This window comes from Gallinula chloropus, assembly GCF_964237585.1.
Source record: "Gallinula chloropus genome assembly, chromosome: 9".
Classification (NCBI taxonomy): domain Eukaryota; kingdom Metazoa; phylum Chordata; class Aves; order Gruiformes; family Rallidae; genus Gallinula; species Gallinula chloropus.
This window is the reverse complement of record NC_140094.1, coordinates 19,386,458-19,408,786: the sequence shown is the minus strand read 5'-3', so window position 1 is coordinate 19,408,786 and position 22,329 is coordinate 19,386,458. Positions and strand designations below refer to the sequence as shown.

General features: G+C 44.9%; 1 protein-coding gene across 2 annotated transcripts in view; it reads left to right on the top strand.

Annotated features, from left to right (window-relative positions):
* MAP2K5 (mitogen-activated protein kinase kinase 5) overlaps nt 1-22,030 on the top strand; it is a gene marked incomplete at its 5' end in the record, with an annotated part of 134,963 nt that extends 112,933 nt beyond the window's left edge. For both annotated transcript variants that reach the window (XM_084267824.1, XM_084267823.1), the window contains 2 exons: nt 188-233; nt 21,043-22,030. In XM_084267824.1, coding sequence (XP_084123950.1) covers nt 188-233; nt 21,043-21,147 — 151 coding nt within the window. In that variant the 3' untranslated portion in view covers nt 21,148-22,030. The remainder of the gene's footprint in view (nt 1-187; nt 234-21,042) is intronic.
* Between the last annotated feature and the right edge of the window lie 299 nt (nt 22,031-22,329).

The following is a 22,329-nucleotide window of genomic DNA, read 5'->3' as shown; positions in this document are numbered from 1 at the left end:
GAAAGAAACCCATGAACATTTTGGTCGCTGTTTGGAGCCCCGTCTGCCAGCAGCACATGGTAGAAGTTAAGAAATACACTGAACTTCTTCACTCTCTGTTGAAAGAGGGTATCTTCAGTATTTAAGCAAGTAGAATAAATCAGCAGTTTAAGTTGTTTATGTAAGACTGTTCTGTTTTGTGACACAGCATGAAAAAGCAACCAAAGGAGAGGCCAGCACCTGAAGATTTAATGGTAAGTGAACCTTCAGAGCCCCTCGGTATGTATTTATCTCTGAATACTTTATATTCATGTATATAGAAGTGTATTCTCTTTAGTATTATTATTACTTGTATTTTTTCAGTCTGTACAAATGTAAATCTAAAACTGTTTCTGGCTTGTGTGGCAAGAGCACGCAGACCGGAGGAGGACTTACGATTCCACTGAAGTCGATGGGTATTTGGCCGTTACCTTCATCACAGCCGAAGGTTCACTTATGGTTTGGGGAGTTCATACAGAACTTTCACAGCCAGTATCAAGTTTCCATCAAAACCATTTTGATGCATAATACAAAGGTTGGGGTTTTTTTCAGTTTGTATGTCCAGGGATTAGTTTAGTGTAGGTCACTCATTGTCATCATTTGCCACTCTTAACTATTCAAAAGCTGAAGATTGAAGACAGAGGAGATGGTCAAAATACTGTGTTTTTGATGAAATGTGAGAGCATTTCACTTGTGTTCCTGTAAAATGGCATTAGATTGTCTGCAGGAGGATGAGCTGATGCTTAGCTTTGGTCTGTCCATAGAAGGGCTCTCAGTGTTGGAGTCTGAGCGTAGAACCACTTCTTTCGCTTGCAGCTGTCTATTTTCGGTAAGGCAATAACCAGGTACCTGCCCTCAAACTGGTCCCTTGTGCACTATGAGCAGAGTGCTGTTTTGACTGGTTTTAAGCAGCTAGAAAAATAGAATTGAACAATTACTACGAATATTTACAATAACTACAATAACTTACATTGTAGATAAGAGTTGTCTCCACCTCTGACTCGCACTGAGTATCTTTGATTTTCAAATGTTTCATTACTCTTCTTTATATTCTGTTTCCTGGAACTTCAAGGTTTATATAAGATCACCATAATTTATTTTCTGTGCATTAATTACCTAGGAATAACTTTAACAAGATAAGGACTTCTTTTAGCTGTTTCATTTCTTCCTTGCACACTAGGAACTGGGAGGGGAGTAAAGAAGTGTGTGTATTGCAGCTATCCTCTAGTTAAAGGCTAGTCTCTGAAGATGCCCTGGGGTAGATAGCTTACAACCCAACCTAGTCACTATTTAGATCCTGGTTAGTGAAGTATTTAACTGTGAATGTAATTTTAAGGATATTAACTCCAGTAGAACTACATCTGAAGTTAGGCACCTGCTTAAATACCTTGGTAAAATGAGGCCTTAAAGTTTATCAGAGCTCGTGTGTGCCTCGTACGAAAAGGCTTGCACTGCCTTATTTTGTCTTTTTTATTAACTTTTGATGGTTGGGAAATTCTTGCAGTTAGTCACATCTGAGAAAACTTGGAACAGGTTCTAGAGATGTAGACACATTTACCTTGTGCACTATTATGCTATGGCTGGATGGCTTAGCTATTAAAACAACGGAATAGGGTTTCATAAAACCTATATCTGTTTGTAAATGCATGTTTCAGTGATGCAATAGGCCTGCCACTTATAAATAAAACATCTGCAGATCGCACATACCCCCATAAGTATATATGTATGTTTGTAAGCAATAACACCACTCCAGGGTGTAGAGTCATAAAAATGAGGCCAAAGGGTGAGTGCCTGCAGTACCAGGGAAGTGCACAGATTTATCTTTACAACTACATGCCCTGGAGTGTGCTAGTCTCCTTTTAGGGAGGTATTTTGTAAAATAATTTTCAAATCATAGCAGCTCAGGAAAGGAAAAAAAACAGGCTTCCTACTTTTTAAACAAAATCTTTTGTTTAATACATTTCCCTCCCCCCCACACACTACTTTCTATTCAATTATAAATGAACTTGCAAGAACAAGTGCTAAAGCACGGAGTAGGCTGCTGCTGAAATAAAGAAGTGACCCAGTCCATAAGCTGCCCTAAATTCCCTCCTCCAGCCTGATGGGCTCGGAGCACTCTGCACTTTCCTGCAGCAGACTCGTCGTTAGCTCAGGAACTGATCGTCAGTAAAGCCCTTTCCCTTCTTGCACCTACCTGGTCTTGTCAAGGAGCACTTTATTTATCACTTTATTTATAAAACTCAGTGCCTGTATATGCACACACACAGAGTATCTCCATATACACACTGCGTATCTGCATGTGCATACACATCAGTGTGTATAAATTACCAGACTTTGTTGGAAGACCGGGCCAGAACAAAAGCTGTTCAGTATCCTCTGGGTTCTAGAATTGCAGTAGCCCTCCCAGTTCCACATCACCCCTTCCAAAACCTCTGTTGTCATTCTGATGGACACCTCCGTGTTAAATAGCGGGTAGAGCAGTGGAGATGCTATCAGTGAAGTCCTGGACTTGTCAGGGTCATCTTATGGATGATGTAAATGAGAGCATGACTTCCCTTCCTTCACTGCAGTTTGGTTGGGGGTTCTTTTATTTATTTATTTAGAAGAAATGCACTAGCAAGGATGAAAGGTGTAACCTGTAATCATCGTTAGCGGAGTGCAGGCTTTCTCCCCTATGGACATTAACCGTACTGGAAGTCACTATTTTGTAACCAATTTAGTATAATTAAAGACTGAAAGCAAAATGAAGGGAGCAGCACATCAATCTTTTTCTACTCTCCTGATAATCAGTGAATTGTTAAATGCATTTTAAGAGCCAACTAACAATACCTGGAGTGCCAGATTGGCAACTCCAGTGGAGTCACGGGGTTACATCAGGGATGGATTTACCCCGTCTATCATGTTAGGAAGCCCTTTTTTATAGAAGTCACTATGTGCATTTTGTCAGAAAATAAGGCCAAAGCCAAGGCTGTATGAAATTCCTGCATAAAGTCAGGCTTTCCAGTACCATAGATACTCGTATGCAAGCGAACATCAAATTTCCCCAACAGCTGGCATAAATCGGGTTCCTGTATTCACATTTCATCACTGTGCCCTCTCTTCCCCATACCCCATCCACAACACTGGGTCTGACATCAGTTTCTCCATGTGAACATAAATCAGCAATTTAATTCTTTCAAAGTATTTCCAATTAACCAACTTTTTCCACAGGAGTGAAAAGAAGTAATTTCACCAAGCGATGAGAAAATTCTCCATCCTGGAAAAGGAACAGTCTTTATCATTCACCAGTGGTTTTTCTGAACCTTGTGCTTTTGTCACCAGTTTGTTTCCTCTTAAGAAGATAAAGGCGTACAGTCAATTAAATTGAACCTGCTCCTGTCTGAGCACCAGGGAATTCTGCACAACATCCTAGCGTATCCCTCTGTCTCTCTTCCCTCCCCTTCCAAATAGAAAAGGAAAATCTCAGCAATTCTTCTGTATAAAGATTTTTTTTAATTTTTATTTTCCCCCTGTGAACTTCCTATTTTCATCAAAAATGCAGAGTTTTCAGGCATCACAAGCCTGGCTCCCAGGGAAATGCAGACATCCGTGGATATTTAGCAAGTGTGATGTGGTGGTAAGGTTTGAACTCCCGCTCGTGCCGTGCATGTGGGTAGGCATCCCCGGGCTGCTTTGGCTCAGGAAGCTGTAGATCTGACTGTATTTACGGTATTTTTCAGAAGCTTTCCATTCTAAGCTCTATTTAATGGAATCTATGCATAGTAAGTAATCAGGTCAGAGAGAAGCAACATCCCCTGTTTGAGATCAATCGCTGGCTAATACTTTATCTAGGCCACTTTATTATCTCATGCTGATTCCATTCCCATTCTCCTCCTCCTTTGTAGCATGCACTTCAGCTGTGGTAAAAGTACGTATCGCATACATATTAAAAACATATACCCATTCTATCTGTATGTAAATGTGTGAGACACAGCTGGATATTGCAGGAGTTTGATTTACTAATAGTTATTATCTGTTCTAGCTGTTCAGAGGCAAAGAGAGTTTCAGAAAACAAGCTAGCGCAGAAATTGCCTTTATGATATCACTATCCTGCTTTGGTAATTGTTTAAAATCTCTCCTTTAGCTGGAAGCTTGGCCTTTTATTTTGCAGATCGTTGTGTGCGCTTTTCAGAAAGCCAGCAGAATTATTGAAGTCTCTTGTTGAGTTTTTTTGTTGTTAGCAGAGCATTGAACTCTACCGTGCTACAGACGGCTATTTAAACGAAAGCGATTTACTTAAAGAAATTGTATTTGAAATCCCAGGCGCCGAGCACGGAGCGGGTGATCCTTTATGCTTTCCCATGGATGCAGAAGAGTACAGGCTTTAGGATGCTGCTTGGATTTCTCAAGGCAGGTGTTGGGCAGGGAGAGGCACTCCTTTTGGCCAAGGATATAGTTGGCTTCTGCACTTAATTACTTTTGCAGTGATTTTCTCATTTTTCCTCCAGTCTCTGAATTTTAAGCTTCTAGCTTTTTCTTGGTTTTGTAAATTTAAATTACCAATGGTTTTTATTTTGGTGGTTTAGAAGTTTGTATGATAAATTGTATGCCATCCTGTGTCAAAACCACTGACCTGCTGAAAAACATGGGGGGCGGGAGAGGCTGTGTTTTATTTTAATTTTTTATTTTATGTACTAGGTATTTTTTTTAATGCCTAATACAATTTTGCCATTTCCCATTCCCACACATCCATCAATCCCTGTCTCCATTTCAGGAATGGTTTTTAGACCAGGTATCCTGATCTCAATAGCTATGATGGGCATTTTTTCAGATAGATGGTTTGTATATTTAAATTGATATGTGTCAAGGTATTACAGACTCTCAAAAATTAATTCTGGCTGGCTGTTCCCCCATATCCAACAAGTATAGGAAATTAAAAATGAGAAGTTTTTAAGCAGCTGTATTTAAGTAGGTATATCCTAGGGTGTCTGGGCAGTGGCGCTTCTTACCAGGTAGAGCCAAACTTGTTTGCAGCCTGTTGTGTTAAACCACTGTTTGTAGCTTTCAGGAAATACTTTTCTAGTTAAAACAAACAAATGGAGGATCAGCATAATCCTACCTGGATTTTCATATAAACCTTCAGAATCAAACCAAGGAAATACCACCAATTATGTTTGTCAGTACAGAGGGATTTCCCCAGCAGCTAATTTGGTTTTTGCCTTGTAGCAGTGGTGCTGTGAGGAGCAGAGATGGCTGTACCACTTTTTGGTGGTGTTAACTTCTGAGAAAGACCAGAGGGCTGTCTGCACTTTGCTTTTCAGAACACAACCTGTAAATCCTTTTAAAAACAGCTTTGCAGATATTATTTTTTTTTTTCTGTCTGCATCTATCTAGAAGTTTATGCATCACTGGATCACAGTGAGCCAAGAGTTTTCCCTTCTTGGCTTACAAGTACTGCAGGTTTTTTTTCCCTAAGCCAGTTCAGGATCTCTTACCAGCGATTATTTGTCCAGGATATAATTGTCTGTGCTTGAGCCTGTGGTGGATGGCTTTGTTTGCAAACATTTAGACTGTCCTCTATCATGGTGATCCCAGTTCTTCACACCATGATAAGCAGAAATTCTGATAGACACTGAAACATGTGCCAAATAGGAAGGAAAGAGCTTTCTCCTGGTTTCCCAAGGAAAACAATACAGATCCAAGTATTTTAGCTGTTGGAAATATGGTAAATATTAAGCTGGATCTTCAGTCTATCAATTCAGACATACAGTGAACATGGAGTCCTGGATCAAATCACAGATACATTGGATGAGATGTCAAAATTTACATTGACTTCATTGATAACTAGGATTTTATACTAGCACTCAGGATTTTCTTGTGTTCATCTTCTTTCTTGGTCAGGATAGCTCAGGAGTTGGAGGAAAAAATATATGCAATCCCTCAGGTGTCTGCATTGCTCAATTTATTCTGCACTCAGCTGAAATAGGAAAAGGTGGGTTATGGATCTTTCTTCCTCTCTCTTTACATCTCTTTACACCTGCATTTAAAAAATAATTTTAAAAAATTAAAAAGCCATCTCTGCCCTTAGGGGTATGATTTACTCTTCTTTGTCATTGAGAAATCAGCTGTTGAAATGGAGAAATACATTACATCAGTGTCACTAAATCCAGCAATTACAGCTGATGAAGATTGTGACAAGGTTAACTTGCATGTGTTAGAGTTTCAAGGTGTTATATTCCTTCACTGCCTTCTGCAGTCCCATTGCTTGTATGGCCGCTGACTTTGTACAGAAAATGGGAACATCTGACTTTCTCTTTTTAACGTGCCCTAAAGCTGCACAATACACCAGCACTTCCCACTGAAATGGAAAAGAAATAGCTTGAGATGGCTTGAAGAAGTATTGAAAATCTAAGGAAATTGGACAAAAACACATCAGCAACATCTTAGAGTGATACAGTTAATATTTTAGGTTACTTGAGTCTCCCGGGCTTCGCAGTTTAATTTGAGCAAATGTTTCACTTGGCACTTCTGGTTGTTTTGTAGTTCTCCAGACACAGAGACAAATATTTACATCTCATTTTGGTAGCAGAATCGCAAGTGTTTCAATCATGATACGCTGAGAAGTTGTGCATTTGCCTTGTTGATATTTTTATGTCAGCTGTCTTCCCTACAAATTTAATGAAAAGCAAGCAATTAAAAAAAAAAAGCAAAACAAAAACCCCAAAACTGTTAACGGTTTTGAAATGAGAGATGTATCTTTAATTCCCAGAATGTTGGCCTTCCCATTCTTTCCAAATTCATCAAGGAATTTGCTCTGACGGGCAACTGTTGAAATCTGCGTACAATATTTATTTGTATAATAAACCTGGAATTTAAAATGGATTCACACACTCTGCGTGGATTACAATTGCTGGCATTTGTGCAGTACCACCTACTCGTGGGTCTGTATTCTGATTAGCACCTCAAGATGCTCCTGCGGTATTAAATAAGAGTAATAATTGCCTATGAATAAGCGGAGTATAAAGCAGGAGATACAGATATGCCTTCTTAGTGACCTGTGTGCATTATGCCTCAAATCCCTTAATCAGATTTGTGCCGGTTGATTCTTACATCCGCAGAAATTCAGCTTGGAGGATCAGGGCCTAGAGTAGTAAAAAATCAATTAATACTACTTTCTAATTTGTGCGGTTGACAAAAAAACCCGCATATAAATAGGAGACATTTTTCTACTTAAGAGGGCCGCACTGAAAGATTTTTTAATTGGATTTTCATTGTGATTGACAGCGTTTGATTATGACAGTAACTTTATTTGGCTGGACTGTTAGAGCCCTCTTGTTGGGGGGGGGCAAGGGGGAGGTGTTTTGTGGTGGGGTTTTTTGTTGGGTTTTTTTCCATCAAAGCTCTTTTTTTCATCCCTGAATCCCCAGAGGAGCAGCAGTGCCTGTGAAAGAGCCTTTTAGCACCTTTGTTGCAGCCATCCCTGGTGATGATTGGACCCAGCTGGTAGTAGATAGGAAAATGTGCCTTTCACAAAGAGGTTGCATCTCCCGTCTCCTCCGTTTCAATAATTTTAAGAGCCCCGGAAACCTGTTGAGGATTAGAAGTAGCTTTAGATGTGAAATGAGTGTTAAGTATTAGTAATCGGGAGATTAGGGCCCCGGGGACAATGGGAGATAAACAACTGCAATTAAGGCAAATCTGCCAGAGTAAACAAAATTTAGCAGAAACAGATGCCCTAACCATTTTGGGGGATTGATTGAAGGGCACCGAGGAATCGATTTTTGTCTTGTTTACACTTCCAAACCCCTGTGATAAACTGGGAGGCTAAATATTTCATACAGCCTGATTTTAGTTAATTTTTTTCCAGCTCCTCACAGTAGGCCTGCTCTCTGCTAACAGTGACCAGGCCCGAGTTTATTCAGCATTCACAGGGAGCAGCTAATTGTCTATGAAGGGCCCCTGTGTTTAAATGGGCTTGACAGGAATTTAAATTTTGTTTCAATCAACCTCTGTGCTCACAGCCTGCTCCAGTTTCTAATTTTTAAATTAAACTTTTTTTTTATTCCTTTTTTTTTTTTAAGCTGCGGCCTCTCCTCCAGAGCCGGCAGCTCGCGCTCCCACCCAAGGCAGCTGCCGCAGCACGGGAATGTGCAGGTTTATTAAGGCCGTAATAGCAAAGCACGACAAGCCGCAGCCGTGGAAAAGTTCATTGTCCCATAAATGTGCATCTGCCTGTTCGGATTTAATGGGAGATGCTGGGGTAAACGCTCGGCTGGTGTAAATCGGGATGGCTTCGCCGGCATCTGCCTGCACGGCTGGAGAGAGACGGGGGTTTCCACTGGGGAGAGGCTCCCGGTAGGGAACGGGGGCATTAAAATACAAGTCTGAGAATGGAAATGGTTTTCGTGGCCTCGGTCATTTGTTCGGTGACCTTGTCAGAGATTCAAAGGAATTCTGTTTGGGTTGTGGTGGGTTGGTTTTTTTACAAGCCAACTAGTGGTGATGTATTTTGTGCTCTTCTCCGTGTTTTCAGCAATGCTCCACACGTTTCTTTGGATGTTGTTTCGTACCTGTGCTTTTTCTGCTCCTGAGATGGAGTGGTTTGACAGTGTGTTCATGTTTGATCATTTAGTAACTTGCTTTATTTAGTCTTTTTACTAAACCTGGCAAACATGGGGATGTTATTTTGCACTAGATGCAGACGGTGTGTAGGCATGTAATACCATATGATCATATGGAGTACTTTTAAAAACAACTTGTGCATTTGCAGAAACTTCATTGTTGTTCATTTGCAGAAACTTCGTTGTGGAAACGCTAGTGAAGTACAGACTGTTTCTTTCTCACTTTTTGCTTCCAGCCAGATAATTTTCTGGGGTTTTGTTTCAGGGTTTTGTTGTTGTTTTTAGAATGTGTATGTGTGCACACTTATGTATGCACACAGCATTCTTTACTCCAAGGTCTGGGTGAAACACACTTGGGTGATTGTTTCTGTTTACTCCAGCTTAGTCAGGCTTGGTTGTTGTTTCTTCTTTCTTCCTGGTCAGTAGAGACCAGTTTCTTAAAACTTGGAGAAAACAACTGTTTTTTCCACCCTTCTTTCCCAGTCCAGGGGAACACTTAAAATCATCGCAGAACCCCAGATTGGTTTAGGTGGGAAGGGCCCTCAGACCCTCCCCAGTGCCACCCCCTACCATGGGCAGGGACACCCTCCACTAGCCCAGGGTGCCCAGAGCCCCATCCAGCCTGGCCTTGAACCCTGCCAGGGATCCAGGGGCAGCCCCAGTTTCTCTGGACAACCTGTACCAGGGCCTCCCTACCCTCATAGTCTGGGTGTGAAGGAATTACTGTATCAGCTTTTCAAGTCCAACTAGCTCTGGTGTCAATAAGACCAATCCTGTGCTCATGGTGAGGCATAGGCTGAAGACACTTCTGCAGGTGGATCTGCATTAACATCAGAGTTCAGGTCAGGCATGCCTTTTTGGGGTGAATTTCTTGCTCTTCCAGAGCTTCCGCTCTACATTCCGATCACAGACAGGTCTTTGAAGCTCATGAATTGAATCGATGTCAAATGAAACCAAACCAGAAGATGTGCTCCAGGCACACACCTAATGAGCTCCAGCTACTAATGGACGTTGTGTCTGCAGACCAGACTGGGGCTGGTCAGAAGTAAAACCTCTTCCATCCCCGAAACACTGCACCAACCGTTTCACTCTGCGGATCTGTTTCTGTTGTCGACAGCTTGCTAATGTTGACATACTCTTATCAGCCTTGGGCCACTCTCTCTATTCCACTTCTACAGCTCTTCTTAACCTCAGCAGCACTTGCAAAAGCATGCTCCAATTCTATTTCGGTTGCCTTAGTGTTTTTTAAGAGTCATCACACACAAAAAAAAATACCTTTGCTGGAAGTTAGCTCATTTTGTTAGCTGAGGACCACAAAGCATGCCAAGTACAGTTATTGGTTCAACAGCAAATATCAAAAGCAAAACTGCTGTGGAAAGAATGATCTGCAGATGGGCAAATAGACTCCTCTGTGCCACAGCCAAAACCGATGCTCTGCAGTAAATTTAAGACTAGTATATGCCACAGAAAGAGAACAGCAAAAATCAGACCCATCCGCATATGAACCCGCATGCAGCCTGGGGTCTTACAATAGGACCAGCTCTAGTTGTTTGAAGTCAGGTCCATGCTAGAGAAGTCAAAGGAGCTGGCTCCTGCTAATCTGACCTGGAAAAAAAAATAATAAAAAATCCCTCTTGACCCTGAGTCAGATGATCCCCAGCCTGGACACATCAACCAAGTGCATAAAAGGTCTCTGAGCACTGTTTTTAGGACCACCAGCACATCTTTTGGCCATAGCCAATGTCCAAAGCTTCAGGAAAAAACTGCAAAACGCATTTTAATCATAATGGAAGGATCTGTACTGCTGTTTAAAAATGGAAATTCGAGCATGATGTATATGTGGACAGTTCCTCTTCAGGTTAAGGTTTTCAGGTAAGATGTTCTTCCTCCTGGTCCATCCATTACGCTTGGGGATTGCTGTTCTGGAAAGACAAATTCCATAAATTGCAGAGGAATTTTGGTACCTCAACAAGTTACTAAATCAGCCAGAAATCACTTTCAAATAATTTTATCATATAAAAAGTAGAAGTGGATTGGTAAAAGTTAATCTACAAATAGATAAATAACTGACACACACACACACACACAAAAAGGGAATCCTTCTCAAAAAATAAAGAAGGGAAAGATAAGAAATATAGCTCCAAGCCTTGACCACTTAGCAGTGTTATCCATTTATCTTTGCTTGATACATTTTATTTTATCTTCTCGCTATCTAAAATATCATCAGAGGGATAAAATCATTAGTGTGCTAATCTGGATAGCCATAGTTCTAACACTGACCTAGGCTAATCTGCCTTTGCAATTTCAAGAACTATGTTTGACTCCTCTGAAAGTAACCTTAAATTGTAGTCTTGTAAGAATTCCAGAGCTGTATCCTTCACTCCTTCTCCTAATGAGGTTATGACCAAATGCTCATTATAATTGCTTTAGACTCCTTTTAATTTTCAAGCTTATTAATCATAAGAAGAGTTATTTAAAATTGCATAAATTAATCTTAGATTAAAAGCCCATCAAAGCCTCGAAACAATTAAGAATAAGTAGGATTTCCCTGGGGCAGCAAGTTTTATTTTAATAGTGTAGTCAGGTGGATATCAGAACATTGAAGTATGGTAGTGATTAATGTATGCAAAATTTAAATGAGAGTTTTTAAATGGCAAATCTAAATCACATATTGACCTAACTGTAGGCTTTAACTGCATTGTCTGTCATATATTTAAACTGTTTAGTAATCAACATTTTAATTACAGTGTATGTTAGGGAGGCCGTGCAACAAACAAAACTCACCGCTTCCCCACACTCTGTGTGGAACTGTTTAGCAGGCTGGGGCTCTGCTGCGAGCTGTGCAGACTGAGGGATGAGGAAAGAGAGCAGAAACTTCAAGGGGACCAATGATACTCTATTTTGCTTATGGATGTGTTCTTGTCCCTGCTTCATCTCCACCCAGAAGATGCCACCAATTGCTGTGGCATACTGGTCCTCTTTGCTACCCCCACCGTTCTCTAGACAAACCAGTCTCATTTCTGCACTCTGAGCTGGCAGAAGCTACAGGTGATGTCATCAGGGGTGAGAAATTCTGTGAAAACACTATCTTCTGGTATGCTTTTGTCTTGTAGAGACCCTGTGCCACCTGCAGCTTTGCAGGTTCCTGCAGACCTAAAGCGCTGCGCGTCTTTGGCCCCTGCTATGGGAGATTGCACTCTAGCAGCCAGCCAAGAACAGGCTCCCAGGGATGCAGAATTCCTTTCTGAGCACAGTGAGAGGCAGTTCTTGCCACGAAGAGTCACTATTCTGACACTGGGAACTGGGGGAGACAACTGGGCCAGGAAACACATGGTCCCAGATCCAAGACAGCCATGCAAGTACATGGGAAAAGCTGGTACTTCATGACTAAACTTGCTGTGCTTTGACATAGCAGTCCCATCACTGCATGAAAGAGACAGGGAGGCTTCACTTCTAGAGGACTTTGTCTCTCAAAGCAAGGGCTGACCTTGCTGGAGCTTTGGGACCCTGGGGCGTGCTTTCCAGACAGACATGCTAAGCCTCCCGGTCAATGCTGCTTCGAGCTCACCCTTTTCTTTAAAGGTTTACTTCCCATGGCCAAAACACACCCTAAAATTGCAAAAATAAAACAAGAGCTCCAACAGACAGGTCACACTTAATAGTGTCTTGCAGGCTGTTTTCACCCACAGACATATTCTGTGTCTCCGTGGATCAGTGCGGGTGTCTGAAGCCTTCGGGTTTTTTACCCCACTCAGGCCTTAGCAGTGAGCGATGGAGGGAAGCCTGCTGCATGCAGCAGCCCCCGAGGAGGGCTCTGACACCTTCTGTGCCTGTGAATTAACAATGTTTTGGGAGTCAGCAGTAGAGTATTGGCCTGAGGATTCCTTGCTGCTATTCCTGGCTGTGGGAGCAGAAATCGGCCTTGTGGATAGCTAGCACAGATAATTAGAACAGCATTTAGTTTGGCTTGTCCTTGGAGGCAGGAGCTCTAGATGTAAAATCCTCCACTACTGGAGGCAGTGGTAGCATGATGAAATCTGTATGTGTGCTGAGGTCACTAGAGGGGGACACAGGGTCAGGCCAGAGTAGTTTTGGTTAGTCAAGCACTTCACATCTCCAGCTTTCCTGGGAACACAGTCCAGCTCTAGAGCCAAGGTTTGTATTTGTGCTGTTGGAGGCCTGACCTGTGTTCCCATTAAACATGGGAATGGGCAAGGATTTCCTCTCAAGTATGTGCCCTCAGTTAAGTGCACAAGCTGTAAACAGCATAGGTGCCTCTGTAGCTATCGAAGAACTATCTGGGATGACGACTGTGCTGCGTTGTTTTACAGCTCTTATTTTCCAAAATTGCAGGGCTTGTGCTGCTTCAGCCAGCTGGGGATGAGCTACTGCAGGCACGGGCTGGAGTTCATCTGCATGGCTCAGTCATGCTGGGGTGGGCTGCAATGGGTGCAGATGCAAACAGACGGGTCCCAGGTGTCCCGCGAGCAGCCGTGGGGCTGTGCAGAGCTGGGTCACAGGATGCTCTTCCGAGTCGCAACACCTACTGCCAGGGAAGCCTTACAGGTGTCATGGGGGACTGAGGAGTGGCAGGGAAGGGGAGCAGGTTTCCAGTTTTCGTTTTATCCTTAAAGGGTGCCCTGGTGCTCAGAAGTGCTGTGTTTCATGCAGGAAAAGCTCTGTGTTGATGCATCAGATGCACCACGGGGACATTCGATGCTCCAAAGCAGTGACGTGCATTTCTAATATTGCCTGGTAACCTGCTGCATTGTCTTCCTCCCTTCCTTTAAAAAATGGCATCAGAATTGCATGTTAAGCAGCAAGTGAGCTTCCCTTAAAGCAGCCTGTAGCCATCAGTAATATTTATTTTCTCTATTTGTTTTAAGCCTGTGAAGACTGTAGTTTCCTCCATACTGTCCTGATGGAGCCCTGACCAGCAAGCGTGCAATGCCCCTAGCCCTAATGTGCCATTAATGATAGGTTAATGTACAGTATAATGTTTTTTGGACTATGGGTTCATTACACTTCTGAGTGCAAGGTCCTTCTGCAGAGCGCCCAAGGTCCCATTGCATTATATCATGCAATAAAAATACCCTTTTCATATCACACGCTAATAAACTGTATTTGAAATGCTGTCTGAGGGCACTGCCATCGTCTTGATAGTCTGCGTCTGCAACAGTTGGGATCTTTTTATTATGGTTTTTGTTATGCTGAATTCAAGTTTTTAAATTAAATGCATAATTTGTCTGTGCTTCTTTGTAAGAAGCAGAGCACAGTCCTTTAACTGCGCAGTCTGGGAGGATTCCTGGAAAAGACAGCATTGAAAGGATGGCATTGTTGCAACCAACAGCAATGCTACTGATTTCCTAACATACCTTGTGTAAGCATGAGGTCTTTTACTGCCCTTTCTAATTTGCTAGGTGGTGTGGTTATGTTTGGGCGTTGTGTACTCGTTAACATAAGACCTTGGTTCCTCTAATGGTGTGTCTCCTTTCTACTCTGGGCTTTCCATTAACATCTGTCTTTGCATCTCACTCTTGGCTGCAGGGAAGATGGACTTTCAGGGTGTCAACAGGCAGCCCCTGAGTGTTTGTGCCAGTGGCCGTAGCCTGTGCCAGCTCCACCAGTTCTCCTGCCTGTGGCGTTGGAGCAGCAGCAGCGCTCCACCAGCCCGGCTGCAGCGAGGGCAGGAACGCCACAGCACTGCCCATCTCCCTGTGCAATCTGCTGCTTAGGCCACAGCCACCCCTTAGAGCAAGGGGATCCGGGATGGGATTCCCAGGTTTCCTCCCCATACCCTTCGTGTCCCCCATGCTGGCTCACATCCTACCAGGGCAATGCGGTGAGCAAGCACCCACTGTGCTGCCCTCCCCAACTAACCTCCCGCTGCGCCGGTGAAAAACCTTACAAGGATCTGATGTTGTGGGTTAGACCTGGATGCACTGTCACAAAAAGGGCAGTGTCTGTTGAGCACTGTTGGGGATTAAGGTTCTTGTCTGTGTCCTCCCTGTCCCCTTCACGTCCTCTGCCCCAGGAAACACCACACTCTCATTTTTACAGATTTGCAGGGAAATCAGTGACTGTCTGGTACTGGGAAGATACTTTGTCACCATCCTGGCTGAGGTTGGTAGCTATCTGTTTTGTGGACCCTTTAAACCAGTCCAACAATAAGCACTCCCTTGTCTTTGCCTGCAAAGTCCTCTGAAATCACAGAAGTGTTGCTTAAGGGATGTTACTTATTGTCTGCCTGTCCTTTGGCAGCATTGAGGAGCCTCAGTGTTGGCCTAAACCTTTTTGGTGCTATCCAAACACAAGCATTTTACAGTCAGTGGCAGAGGAGAGGAGCCTATTTATGGGCTTGACTGTCCTGAAGCTTTGATCTTCTCTGGGTTTGTGCATGAGAGGCAATGTAAACTCTTACATATGCATTAGGCTAAATGTAGCCTGGATTTGGGGCTGTGGGTGCCACACAAGGCTGCATCCCAGGGGGACTTTCATCTCCCCTGAACAGTTCACCCTCGCTCCTGTGGACAAACAGATCCGGAGCAGAGCTGCATGTGGGTGTCTGGTGCTGGAAAAGGCCCGTGGGTCTGCAGCCCTGCCAGGGATGGGATGTAAAGTCTGTTGCAATAAGCTCCAGGTGGGTTGTTATCAGAAACAAAGATTTCTCAGGAAAGAGGAGAAGGCCATGCAAGCAAATTGCTGAATTTTAAGGATAGGTAAAATTACGGAACTTTTACCCTTGAATAATGGCAATTTAATTGACCGGGCTAAATGATTGATGGTTTGTGAGCAATGAGTTCAAATTACCAGGGCTGTGTGTTCAGGGGGGCACTGCCCTTTTAATTTCATGTCAGATATTTAAATCATTTACATCACCCTCTGCGAGGCTCTCCCCTTGGAAAGAGTTAACCTGTCTGGTGGGACACTGCAACTTGAGAAATGTACCCTTTATCAAGGGAACGAGATGAGACAAGTTCATTTAAAAAGCCTGGTTTGTCATTGTTTATCTAATTTTCAGAGTTGACACACAAAATTAGGCTGGCTGACACTCACTCTGGGGCTGTCCCCGGCACCGTCCTGCCTGACCTTTTCGGCTCCAAGCTGCTGTGCTCTCACCAGCAGCCGCCTCTCCTCAGCTGCAGAGATCTCTGTGCAGCCAGGCATCCTACCGAGCCGGCTCCGTGGCCAGGGTAAGGCAGACCAGTACCTGGCCAGTTTTGGGAAGCAGTTTGGTGGTGGCTTTTCAACCTGTTTTCTGCTGGGTATCCTGACTCCCACATACTTTTAAGGCTGGGTGTTTAAGTGTTGGTGAGGAGGTGGGTGCTGCTTTGTTACGCATGCAGATATGGAATGTGCAGGGATGGGGTCAGCTCCGTCATGGGGATGTGCTGTCATACCTTCAGGCGCCTCCCCTGAGCATCTCTTTCCGTGGTGTCATGCTTCCCTCTGTGATGATGCTTGTCAGTGTTGCAGTGAGCCTTACTGAGACTCAGGCGCTGGCTGGTAGTGTGTGAACAGTCTCCCTTACGGTGATTTTACTAAGGAAGGTTTTGTATCCCTCCCTTATCTGCCAGTTCATGGTGGACATCGGTGTCAGTGTCAGAGAGTGCTCTCTGCTGACATTAGTGTGCAGTTGGAGCGAGAGCCAGGTACAGCTCAGCACCCTGACTCTGCAGCTGCCCAGGGTGTCTGAGTGCAGGGCTGGAGGAGGGGGGGGCACACACCTTGTTGGAGGCTGGCTTCCCCACATCCCCAAAAGGGTGGATGGCTGCTGCAACAGAGAGCACACCAAGCTGAGTGCTGTCTCAGTTAGAAACCAGCCATGGCAGCAGAAAATGCATGTCAAGTTTCCAGGTGTTTAACTTTCTTCAGTGGTACCTTGCAAAGCAAAAGAAATCCACTTGGGAATATTTAAGTACAGCAGGTTGCTTGTGTTTGGATGAGAATATATTGCTCACTGTCCAAGTCAGGGATGGGATTTTTACTGGTGCCTGAGACGCTCGGTGACCGGAATTTACTAATAGTGTCCAAGCTGTTGTAGCTCGTGGGGTACTTTTTATCTTGAGGTGATGGTGTATCCTGGCCCCATCCAGCACTAGGGCTGGAGAGTGCAGCTGCAGTTCTCCTTTAGCAGTTCTGATTTTCCCCTTTCCTTCCCTGTCTAATCTTCCTGCCCCTTCTCTCCACTCTCCCTTCCAAAGACCTCTCCAGTTGAAGACACCGCTTTCTGAGGGGTATTAATGGTTCCAGTACCCTGGGTGCCTGCAGAGGGGAAGTGGGGTCTAGGTGCTGAATAGTGGCAAAACGCAGAGAACCTGTCAGGATGAGTTTGTGAAGAAGTTGCTAAGCACAGAGGAATTTGCTGCTGGTGCAGCCACAGTGGTTGGAGACTTTGGAGGAAATCTTTCCTAGAGAGATTTCTGGATGTTAAGCCAACCACAAGTCCCTCTCACATCATGGCATTTTCATTTCCAACGTTGCTGTAAGCAGGCCAAGGGCAAGTCTGATGGACACATGCACTGTCCACAGTCCCTATTGCTCTTTGATGTGTTTTCATTGCAGTCACAGGCGTGACTGCAGCAGGCAAGATGCTGCAGAGTGAGGTGTGCTCCAGCGAGGTCAGGTGTTACAAGCAGCAAAGTGGTTTGGGCATCTCCATCATGTACAAGCCTCCCAGGGACATTGTGCACATCCGTGTGCTGCTTGTGGCCTCCTTGCCCTGTGTGCCTGACCTGAACATGCCACTGTCTGTCCACCAGGATTTGCAAAGACAGGTCAGACTGACACTCACTGTACTCCTAACTTTGGTGGAAATCTCTGCTTTCCCTGTTAAAAAAAGAAACAAACAAAACCAAACCAAACAAAGCAAGAAAAAAAAAAACCCAAACAAACCCAACCACCAGATTCTGAAAATCAGCTTCTGGTAAAAACATCTCTTCAGCCTGAGAAAAATCCTCTCTCAAGCAATATAGTCTAAACCCCAAGAGAGTCTAAACAGTAGTTTCAAGTTAAACTTATTCTGAGAGAGAAAAGTGTGTAAAACCCCAGGCTTCAGTGGAATAACCTCACAGAACAAAGCAAACAGGGTGGCCAGCAAGGCTGGCTGACGTTTTTGTTTCCCTTTGCATGTTGTGAGTAGCTTAAATGCAGAGATACACTGGGTGTGAGATGCCTTCCTCTGCGGGGAGTCTCCACTGTAAAGGAGATTCATGGGAGAAGCGGACTGGCTTTAATAGCTGGCTTTTAATTGCCCCAGTGCATCTGCTCTTCCTTGTCTTGTGTTTTTTTGGTAGTTCTTACTAGTGTCCTTGATCATGGTTTTGTTTAAAAGGTGAAACACCTACTTTGAGGCTGTCTGTCCTGTTTATAGTAAGCATTTACCTTACTCTTGCACCTTTTGCCCCAGAAATACATACGTGTGGGGCAAAACACGCTTGCACTGGGTCTCACAGCACTCTCGTGGAAGAGCAGAATCAGTTATTCCCTGTTTAGGCATGTGGCTGAGGGACATTAAGCAGCTTTGTGAAGGTCACACTGGAAGGTGTGTGGCACCTTGGGGATAAACTCCTTCCTCTGGGTTCCCAATCCCTCTCCTGAATTCTTTGCGTAGGTAAGTAAAGTAAACCCAGGAGTATTTCAGCTTGATTTTTAGTAAAATGGTGAAACCCAAACATAGATGGGATGTTGGGAGTAGGAGATTAAAAAAAAAAAAAGGGTGCAGTCTTTCTCTAGTGTTGTTCCTGATGTTAGACATTCCAGACCAAAGCTAAAGATTTCCAGTAGCCAGGTGTTGGAAGGAGAAAGACATTGTGCATATGCTCAGTGCCGCAAGCATCTGTGTACTTAAATGCATCATTTGAAGATCATCCATCTTCTCTTGGAAGCATTGAACTGTCTGCTGCCATCCTCAAAGCTCAGACGGACTCTGGTACCTCTAGATATGTCATTCTTCCTTGGAGGACCATTTTCCAAGCAGGAGCTGGGTGTGAATGCACCCAGGTCTGCCTGGGTGGGAAATTCAGAGCCCTCTGGCAGGTTTAAAGTTGCTGTCTACAGCTAAGAGTGGCTGGAAGGAAGCGGTTTGCTTCAAAAAAAGAATTGAATATTGGGGGAGAACATCTATTCCTGTAGCAGTTACAGAGACCAAACTCAGAAAGGTCGATCGCAGTGGCAGGGAGCAGCTGCCCACAGTTTCAAAGGGCTGGAGATAAAATTAAGGGCTTGCAGCTTGAGCCTGGTGGGAAGCACTGACAGATCCAAGAAGGGAAAAGCAAGTTCTGTGAGTTGTCTTTGCTTTGGAAACCTGTAATCGCACGATTCTGGGGCTTTTAGGCAGCTTTCAGGGCACCTCAAGCCAGTGAGGAAATAACATGCTTGGGATGTTTGTAGCTCTTCATGTGTGTCGTGTTCTCGTGGGGGACCTCTCGCTCGACTAAGCTGCTCTGCCAGAATGTTCCTTCTGCCCTTCCAATGTCATCTTAACTGGGAAAGCGACTGGGCTGGTCCCAGTAAGACCTGAAGGAGAACTCTCCACACCTCATACTTCTCCCTAAAAAGTTTGACCTGAGATTTACAGAGAGAGTGGTGAGGGGCTGGAACGGGCTGCCCAGAGAGGAGGTGGGTGTCCCATCCCTGGGGGTGTTCAAGGCCAGGTTGGATGGGGCCCTGGGCAACCTTGTGTAGCTCCAGGCCTGGAGGTTGGTGATCCTTCCTGTGGCAGGGGGGTTGGAGCTCTGTGACCCTTGGGATCCCTTCCAACCCAGACCAGTCTGGGATTCTGTGATTTCCAGCCATCCCAAAGAGTTGAAGCAACAACATCCTGTGCTTTCTCCATAATTCTTGGGGTAGATGGCACATTTTATTCCTGTGGCTCCAGTGTTCGCTGGCCCTGGCCTGCAGAGTGTTTTACTGCTTGGAGCCGATGCCGTCAGGATTTATTGTGCTCTATTTAGCCCGGTGCAGCTTCATGGCTCCTCTTGGTGCCATCCTCACCCAGTGGAGCACCAGGCATCCCGTGTCCCACGTCAGACCCTCCGTGTGCCGATCGCCGTTATTCGCCGCCACGGCTGCGCAGGCCGGTAATTCCCACATACGTCACCCTCCCCAAAGGCTCCCCGGCAGATTTACTCTGATTACTTTCAGGCATTGTTTGCAAGAGCCATGAAGTTTAGTGTTGCAAAAACTGAGCTGCCTTTTGAGTGATTTGGAGTAGGGGTTTTCATCATCTGTGATGGTTTCTCCTGGCGATTGCTTTCTTCCAGTCATTTATGTAATTGCGGTACTCGGTTTCCTGTGGATTTTTATACTTCATTTGAGATTCATCTGAAGATGGCATGTTCCCATCTCTAGGAATGTGGCCAGATTGAGACATGAGCTGCCTAAGCTGGCTGCTGAAATTGCAGTCCATATTTCTGTTTCATCCTGAGATGCTGTTCTGATTTTCCAAGGTGTCTAAGACAGTGTTCCAGTGCCTGCAGTAGCCACAGAATTCAGGGCCCAGAATATTGTACAGTTAAGCCTCTTTGAAAGACACTTATTTCCCACAGCAGTTTCTCAAGAAGACCTGTTTTTGTTGTACTTAGATGATATTTTCATCCCTGTGATACGTACTCACAGGTATGTCCGTGAACAAACCTCTCTCCTTAGGGATGCTGCGAGTGCTGTGGAGCCTGGTCCTGCTGCATCTGCAGGCACTGAGCTCCATGATCAAGTAACAAAAGGAGCCCAAAGCTTGCAGGGATATTGGTTCTTTCCTGGGTAATTTGTAGAACTGTCCATTTTGGGATGCCCATATACAGGGTAAGGCATAAAGCTTCCACTGATACGAGTCAAGGACATGAATATAGGACTGCCCTTGTGCTTTCCCTTTGAGGAAGGGAAATACATGTGGAAGGGGGGTGTGAGGGGGCTCTTGGAGAGCAAAACTTCAACAGTAACAGCTCACAGACCCTGCCAAGCAGACTGCTACATGAGTGGTTTTGCCAGAACATCTTTCTACCAAAACAGTGTTTAGAAGTTGAGTGTCCTGGCAGGATGTCCTGGAGAGGAGATGGTCCAAAACATGGTGTTTTCAAGGAGTGGGTGTTTTCATCCCCCAAGTTCTTGCGAAGCTGCACAAACCTGTGCCATGGCTGTTGGGTTCCTTGTGTGGCACAGGCAGAGCCTCACACCCTCTGTTCCCCTGCTTCGTGTCTGGGTTCCCCCAGCCCTCCCTGCTCCCTGCAAACCGCGTGTGTGGATCACATGGATCCAAGAGGAAGTTCCCTGGTGTGAATCACCGTTTTATTGCGCTTTACAGTTCTGACCCCAGGACGTTCCAGTGTATTTTTTTCCATCATTTTTCACAAAAACAAACCCTTTTGGGGTTTTGATGGGAAGAATTGTGTTTATCTTGGCTAACTCCATCTGTCCTGCTTTCCAGGGCCACCCGTTCATCGTGCAGTACAACGATGGGAACGCAGAAGTCGTGTCCATGTGGGTGTGCCGGATGCTAGAGGAACGGCGATCAACCCAGGGACCACAGTGAGCAGCAAGGCAGCAGCTCACCCTGGACTTAGCAGCACCAGCCCCACGCTTCGGACTCTCAGTCTGTCTGGATTACATTTTACTAAAAAATACTTTCTAGAAGCACCAACAAAACCTTTCAGGATGTTTGTTGCTGCCTTTTCCTCACCACTACGTTAAGGAATTTTCTTCCCACATTTCTTTCGTTGCTGAGCAATTTAATGCCCTCAGATTATCTTCAGTTAAACTGTACACAGCCTTAAAGCGAGTATTTTATATCTCTATTTTTTTTTATTGAATGTATTGTATATTTCCTGGCTCCAGAGTATTTTTTAACTGTTAGTCTTTCGCTATTGTACAGGTGTGACGCACTGAGCGCTCGGCGGATTTCGTAAGGAGTCACTGGCTGTCTTTGAGTGCAGACACCCACAAAATGCTGGTTTTAAATGTAAACCAAAAGCAAACAAAAGAAGTATCCAGACTTGTCCATCCTGTGAGGAGGTGAAGGATTGTCCTCCCAGAATAAAGGCATGTTGGGTAGATCAGCATCATGCTATCAAGTGCCTCTCTGCTCCCATGTCCTTGCTGCTGTGGCTTGGGTTTGGAGGGGGCAAGTGAAAAGACACCACGCTGGTATGTGGGAAGAGCACCCTGCAATTGCTCTGGCACCACTGGCTGGTCTGTAAGTGGAAAGAGGTGAGGTGAGAAAGGTCAGTGTGCTCCTACCAGGGAGCTGAGATGCTTCTGGGTGAGCAGCAGTCGGAGCTGGCAGCCCCCTGAGCCACACATGGCTGTGATGGGCTGGGAAGGGCAACCAGGCTGGGGAAGGATCTGGAGAGCAAAGCTGCTGAGGGAGCTGGGGGTGTTCAGTCTAGGGAAGAGAAGGCTGAGGGGGGAGACCTTATCCCCACCTACACTGACCTGACAGGAGGGTGCAGAGAGGTGGGCGATGGTCTCTTCAGCCAGGGGACAGGAGATGGGACAAGGGGCAATGGGCTCAAGCTGCCCCAGGGCAGGGTCAGCTCAGATGGGAGGGAAAAGTTCTTCCCTGGCAGAGTTGTGGGGCTGTGGCACAGGCTGCCCAGGGAGGGGGCTGAGTCCCCACCCCTGGGTGTGTTTAACAGATGGACAGACGAGTTGCTCAGGGATGTGGGTTAGTAGAGGATGGGTACAGTTGGACTTGGATGATCTCAAAGGTCTTTTC